Below are 7,026 nucleotides of genomic sequence, written 5' to 3'. Positions count from 1 at the left end.
ACACAACTTGGTCAAATATTTTAATTAGAGAGAGGACTCTGCACAGCAGGTGGGTCACCCACTCTGGAGATAAAACACCAGAGAAAATATGTAATGGAAGAAATGTCACCTCAAAGTTTTTCGGCACCTCGGTAACACTCCCCCAGTTTGTCATCTTCTAAACCACCCAATTAGCCACCAATCACCCCATTAAAAGGTGGAAACAATGGCGTGATTGGTAAGATGTTTCCACCTTTTAATTGGGTGATTGGTGGCTAATCGGGTGTCTAAACACAAAATGTGGTATGGCCGGAGCTACCTCAATGGGGCGGGGTCGATTCAACATGGTAATGCCCACTGTCGTTACGTAAACCCTTCGGCGCACATGTTCAAATCTGATCAGGAACAAAAGTGCATTTGTGCAAAATACGCTTTGTTTTCATTTTAATGTAGCTATATATAAAGAAGCTGGAAATAATCGAGGTAATGTACGAATTCAATCTATTTACAGCTTTTGTTTTCATACTCGTTAGCTAGCATAAACAAAATCTGGGGATGGCAAGTTAGCACATTTTAGTTAACCTTTAATTCAAATCAAATTAATTTATATAGCCCTTCATACATCAGCTGATATCTCAAAGTGCTGTACAGAAACCCAGCCTAAAACCCCAAACAGCAAGCAATGCAGGTGTAGAAGCACGGTGGCTAGGAAAAACTCCCTAGAAAGGCCAAAACCTAGGAAGAAACCAGGCTATGTGGGGTGGCCAGTCCTCTTCTGGCTGTGCAGGGTGGAGATTATAACAGAACATGGCCAAGATGTTCAAATGTTCATAAATGACCAGCATGGTCAAATAATAATAATCACAGGCAGAACAGTTGAAACTGGAGCAGCAGCATGGCCAGGTGGACTGGGGACAGCAAGAAGTCATCATGTCAGGTAGTCCTGAGGCATGGTCCTAGGGCTCAGGTCCGCCAAGAGAGAGAAAGAAAGAGAGAATTAGAGAGAGCATACTTAAATTCACACAGGATAGGAGAAGTACTCAAAATATAACAAACTAACCCTAGCCCCCAACACAAACTACTGCAGCATAAATACTGGAGGCTGAGACAGGAGGCGGGTGGGTATAATTTGTGGAACTTTCCAACAGGAATCTGTTCCAAAAACAACAAGGTTGCCAACAAACAACAATAAGATACCGGGTAGGGATTGGGCAATTTTGTTAAATTTTTCATTCACCACGTTTATTCCGAAATAGGTCTGTCATTAAGAACATTAAGAATAAACTACGTGGTGAGTTGATGCCTATTCGGCAGCTAGTTAGCTAGGTGAATTGATCATGCTAACTTACGTTCTATGCGTTTGTTGTTGGCATCCTTGTTATTTACGAAGTTTTTGGAACGGATTCCTGTTGGAACGTTACACAAAACATACCCACCCAACCTTCACTAACTTGACTAGTTTATTGATATCAGATATAGTTAACTAGAGTAGCAAGTTATCTAATCCAGTTGTGTTTTTAGCTAGCTAAAAAGTTGGCTAACTAGGTAACGTTAACGTTAGTATCACAGCTACCGACAATCAAACGATACCTTCCTGTATTTAGGCTAGCTAGGTTGAGCTTTGCCAGCCCAAGTGCCAACTAAAATTACTTTGTTTACAGGTGGCCAATAACAAAAACGTTGTGTTAATTTAGGATTGCTTTGAAAAAAATCAAGCCGCCTTTCCTTTGGTAACGTTAGATAGCTATGCTCCTATGATCAAATATCCAACAGCTAACGTTACTGTTAGCTACCGACAGTATAACTCATTTTAATAAATGTAACTTTAGGAAGCAGAGAGGAATAAAGAACTTAATGTGCATCTGTGTCCCCCTCTCCCCACAGGCAGTCACGATGAGCTCATCGTCCTCACCCCTTTCCCGGGTGCGTCAGTGGGCCTCACCGTCCCTGAAGCACAGGGGCGCCTCTCCTGTCGCGAGCAGCACCCCGCTCTTCGCATCTTTCGAGGGAAACAATGATGAGCTAGAGCGTCGTCAGAGGCGCAGGTCCCGGGTCATTGGCCTGCAAGCTGCCGCTGACTCCTCATTTAATGAATCTACCTCTCATAGGTAGGACAAGCCCTCTCTCTGCCAGTAATCTCCTTTAGTACTCCATCTTGACAGGTGTTCTGTTGATTTAGACCTTTGTAAGAGACAATCCTTGTGTTTGTGTTCAGCACCAAGGGGACCCCTGCTGCTGTGCCCAAACTGTCAAATGCACAGATCTCAGAGCATTACTCCACCTGCATCAAGCTCTCCACTGAAAATGTAAGCAGCATGTGCATGCATATACTGCCATTAAAAGGCACTCTTCTAAGAGGGGCAGAATATGTTCTCCCTCCGAGTCATCGCTTATGGCATCATGTGTTTCCTTCAGAAGGTATTAATACCCCTTGACTTATTCCACATTTTGTTACAGCCTGAATTCAAAATAAATAACATACATTTTTTTCTCACCCATTTACACACTCTCATAATGACAAAGTTTTTTTTTAATGACACCCCTGTGTCAGTACATGTTACAATCACCTTTGGAAGCAATTTTAGCTGTCTTTTTCTGGAAGAATCTCTAAGAATTTAGCAAACCTGGATTGTACAACATTTGCACATTATTATTTTTCAGCTCTGTTCCTTTATGATTTTGCCTGTGCTTAGTTCTTCTGTTTCTTTTTATCCTAAAAGGCTCCATAGTCCTTGCCAATGACAAGCATACCCATAACATGATACAGCCTTGAAAAAAAAGAGTGCTACTCAGTGATATGTTGTGTTCAATGTGCCCCAAACAAAACGCTTTATATTCAGGACATAAAGTTAATTTCTTTGCCAAATATTTTGCAGTTGTACCTTGTTGCAAACAGGATGCATGTTTAGGAATATTATTTTGTGCAGGCATCATTCTTTTCACTTTGTCAATTAGGTTAGTGTTTGCGGAGTAACTACAATGTTTTGTCCTATCACAGCCATTAAACTCTAACTGTTTTAATGTCACTTTTGGCCTCATGGTGAAATCCCTGAGTGGTTTCCTTCCTCTTCGGGAACTGAGTTAGGAAGGACTTATGTATCTTTGTAGTGATTGGGTGTATTGATACACCATCCAAAGTGTAATTAATAACTTCACCATGCTCAAAGGGATATTCTTTTTTACCCATCTACCAATAAATGCCCGTTGCAAGGCATTGGAAAACTCCCTGGTCTTTGTGGTTGAATCTGTGTTTGAAATTCACTGCTCGGTTGAAGGACCTTACAGTTATCTGTATGTGTGGGGTACAGAGATTGAGGTAGTCGTTCAAAAAATCATGTTAAACACTATTGCACACAGTGAGTCCATGCAACTTATTATGTGACTGGTTAAGCAAATTCTTACTACTGAACTTCATTGGGCTTGCCATAACAAAGGGGTTGAATACTTATTGACTCAAGACATTTCAGCTGTAATTTTTGTTATTAATTTGCAAAAATAAAAACACTTTGACATTGTGGTATTGTCTGTAGGCATGCCAGTGACACACAATCTCAATTTAATCAATTTTATATTCAGGCTATAACAGAACAAAATGTGGGAAAAGTCAAGGGGTGTGAATCATTTCTGAAGGCACTGTATCTCCAGCCATGCAGATTATTGGAAACTGGAGTCTCAGATTCACAAAGCCTTGTCCTATTTTTGTAGAAAATTACCACCAAAAATGCCTTTGGTCTCCACCTGATTGACTACATGGCTGACATCCTCAAACAGAAGGATTCTGAGCTCACAAATTTCAAGGTATGGCTTGATACAATAATTATTCCTTTTATTGTAGTTTCTGTTTCTTATATCTCTTTAAATTTACTCATCACAAAACTCTCTTCAGATTTCCACTACTATTGAGGAGATTAAAGTGTAATCTACTAATGAAGAAATAAACTTGTAGCGCAACCACTTAAGATATACATTGTTTGTTTGTTTTTATAGGCTTATTCCAAACTAATGGAGTATATTGATGACAGACTGGTCATTTCACTTTATGGGCCTAGCATCTGTTGGCTGTATGAGATGATGTGTTTTTCTCTGTCCTTGCCAAGGTGGCAGCGGGTACCTTGGACGCCAGCACCAAGATTTACGCAGTCCGAGTGGATGCTGTCCATGCTGATGCCTACAGAGTACTGGGAGGACTGGGTGCTGAGACCAAGCCTGGGGAAGGTGAGAGCCTCTTAACTATAACATCCATACACTGTCTGTGTGTCCCAAATGGCAAACTATTCTATGGTGCCATACTGTGACTTGCTCTGTTGTAAAAAAATATTATTTTTTTTGCTGTCAATAAAAGATAATCAGGCTCTGACCTTTTCCTATGCGCATGGAGCAGGAGATGGGGGAGAGATGGCGGAGGGTGCTGCAGGAGAGCTGGCTGCCAAGCAGGTGGTGAAGAAGAAGAAGAGGCCTCCCAAAAAGACTGTGGAGCAGAACCTGAGCAACATCGACAGCTCTGAGTCGGAGAGGAAGTGTGAGGTAAGTGATGGTTTTCCTGCTCCAGGAATAGCCTGAGGTAAAGGACCAAGCTATGCCTGTGAGGTTTGATGTGGAGTCACCTGGACATTTTTGAGACACATAGCCAAACTCTGAATATAAATGGAATTGGTGCAGAAAGCCTTTTGAATTTTGTAAAGTGAGTGTGGAATAGGTGAAATAATTGTTGTTAATGTATTACTAGAAAGTGTATGCCCTCAGGCCTGGAGGGAAGCAAAAGTAATTCCGCCACCTAAGAATAGAGGAATGACTGGCTCAAATAGCCACCCAATCAGCCTCTTACCAACCCTTCAATAAAGTTTTGGAAAAAAATGGTGTTTGACCAGATACAATGCTATTTTACAGTAAACAAATTGACAACAGACTTTCAGCACGCTTATAGGAAAGGACATTCAACAAGCACACCACTTACACAAATGATTGGCTGAGAGAAATTAATGATAAATATTGTGGGAGCTGCTTTGTTAGACTTCAGTGTGCTTTTGACATTATTGATCATGGTCTGCTACTGGAAAAACGTATGTGTTATGGCTTTGCACCCAATGAAATATTGTGGATAAACAGTTACCTGGCTAACAGAACATGGAGAGTGTGCTTCAACAGAAGCCTCACCAACATAATCCAGGTAGAATTAGGAATTCCACAGGCAGCTGTCTAGGCACCTTACTTTTTTCAATCTTTACTAACGACATGCCACTGGAAAATGAGCACGTTGAGGTGACTAAACTGCTTGGAGTAACCCTGGATTGTAAACTGTCATGGTTAAAACATATTGATACAACAGTAGCTAAGATGGGGAGAAGTGTGTCCATAATAAAGAGCTGCTCTACCTTAACAGCACTATCAACAAGGCAGGTCCTACAGGCCCTAGTTTTGTTGCACTGTTCAGTCGTGTGGTCAGGTGCCACGGAGAGGGAGTTAAAAAAAATTGCAATTGGCTCAGAACAGGGCAGCATGGCTGGCCCATGGATGTACACAGAGAGCAAACATGAATCTCTCCTGGCTCAAAGTGGAGGAGAGATTGACTTGATCACTAATTGTATTTGTGGAAGGTATTGACATGTTGAAAGCAATCAGTTTGTTTAAATGACTAGCACACAGCTCAGACTCCCATGCATACCCAACAAGACATGGCACCAGACGTCTCTTCACTGTCCAAGTCCAGAACCGACTATGGCTACATGAAACTCTATTCCACATCAGGTAACTGATGGAAGCAGTAGAATCAGATTTTAAAAAACAGATAAAAATACACCTTATGGAACAGCGGGGACTGTGAAGCAACACAGATATAGGCACAGACACATGCATACACACACAATAACATACGCACTATACACACAAGTACACATGGATTTTGTGTTGTAGATATGTGGTAGTGGAGTGGGGGCCTGAGGGCACACACTAGGTGTGTTGTGAGCTGCTGTCTGAAAGATGACTGGGAATATGGCTGAATATAAACCATGTATTTATTCCCTCCAAGGCAATCAAACAACCGACATGTTGTTATAGGGAAAAAGTGGAGTCGCAATTCAACAGCTCAGACACGAGACGTATGTGGCAGGGTCTACAGGCAGTTACGGACTACAAAAATAAAATCAGCTACGTCACGGACACAGTCTTGCTTCCAGACAAACGAAACACCTTCTTTGCCCGCGTTGAGGATAATACAGTGCCACCGACGCGGCCCGCTACCAAGGACTGCGGGCCTCTCCTTCTCCGTGGCTGACGTAAGACATTTTAACGTGTTAACCCTCGCAGGGCTGCTGGCCCAGACAGCATCCCTAGCCGCATGCGCAGACCAGCTGGCTAGTGTTCTTACGGACATATTAAATCGCTCCCTATCCCAGTCTGCTGTCCCCACATGCTTCAAGATGTCCACCATTATTCCTGTACCCAGGAAGGCAAAGATAATTGAACTAAATGACTATCGTAGCACTCACTTCTGTCATCATGAAGTGCTTTGAGAGACTAGTCAAGGATCACCTCCACCTTACCTGCGTGGCCATGCATGCCTCCAACTCAATCATCAAGTTTGCAGACGACACCACAGTAGTGGGCTTGATTACCAACAACGACGAGACAGCCTACAGGGAGGAGGTAAGGGCACTCGGGAGTGTGGTGTCAGGAAAACAACCTCTCACTCAATGTCAACAAAACAAAGGAGATGATCGTGGACTTCAGGAAACAGCAGAGGTAGCACCTCTCTATCCACATCGACGGGACAGCAGTGTAGAAGGTGGAAAGTTTTTAATTTCCTCAGCGCACACATCAGACTAACTGAAATGGTCCACCCACACACACTGTGTGGTGAAGAAGGCGCAACAGTGCCTTTTCAACCTCAGAAGAAGTTTGGCTTGTCACCTAAAACACTGGCTAACTTTTAATGATGGGCAATTGAGAGCATCCTTTTGGGCTGTATCCCCGCCTGGTACGGCAACTGCACCGCCCTTAACCGCAAGGCTCTCTAGAGGGTGGTGCGGTCTGCACAACGCATCACCGGGG

The 7,026-nt window shown here is 42.8% G+C and overlaps 1 protein-coding gene across 3 annotated transcripts in view; it reads left to right on the top strand.

Annotated features, from left to right (window-relative positions):
• The first annotated feature begins 285 nt into the window (after positions 1-285).
• The window catches only part of LOC110536265 (condensin complex subunit 2), a 28,373-nt gene continuing 21,632 nt past the window's right edge, over positions 286-7,026 (top strand). The window contains exons 1-6 of one of the 3 annotated variants that reach the window (XM_021621957.2): positions 286-462; positions 1,864-2,087; positions 2,195-2,285; positions 3,685-3,777; positions 4,077-4,194; positions 4,358-4,503. In XM_021621957.2, coding sequence (XP_021477632.2) covers positions 1,873-2,087; positions 2,195-2,285; positions 3,685-3,777; positions 4,077-4,194; positions 4,358-4,503 — 663 coding nt within the window. In that variant the 5' untranslated portion in view covers positions 286-462; positions 1,864-1,872. Of the gene's footprint in view, positions 463-1,863; positions 2,088-2,194; positions 2,286-3,684; positions 3,778-4,076; positions 4,195-4,357; positions 4,504-7,026 lie in introns of those variants that run through there. The other 2 variants (XM_021621959.2, XM_036936165.1) reach the window with 2 other exon arrangements.

Source organism: Oncorhynchus mykiss, chromosome 11, assembly GCF_013265735.2.
Source record: "Oncorhynchus mykiss isolate Arlee chromosome 11, USDA_OmykA_1.1, whole genome shotgun sequence".
Taxonomy (NCBI): Eukaryota; Metazoa; Chordata; class Actinopteri; order Salmoniformes; family Salmonidae; genus Oncorhynchus; species Oncorhynchus mykiss.
The sequence above is the reverse complement of the archived record's forward strand: the minus strand, read 5'-3'. Positions and strand labels throughout refer to the sequence as shown.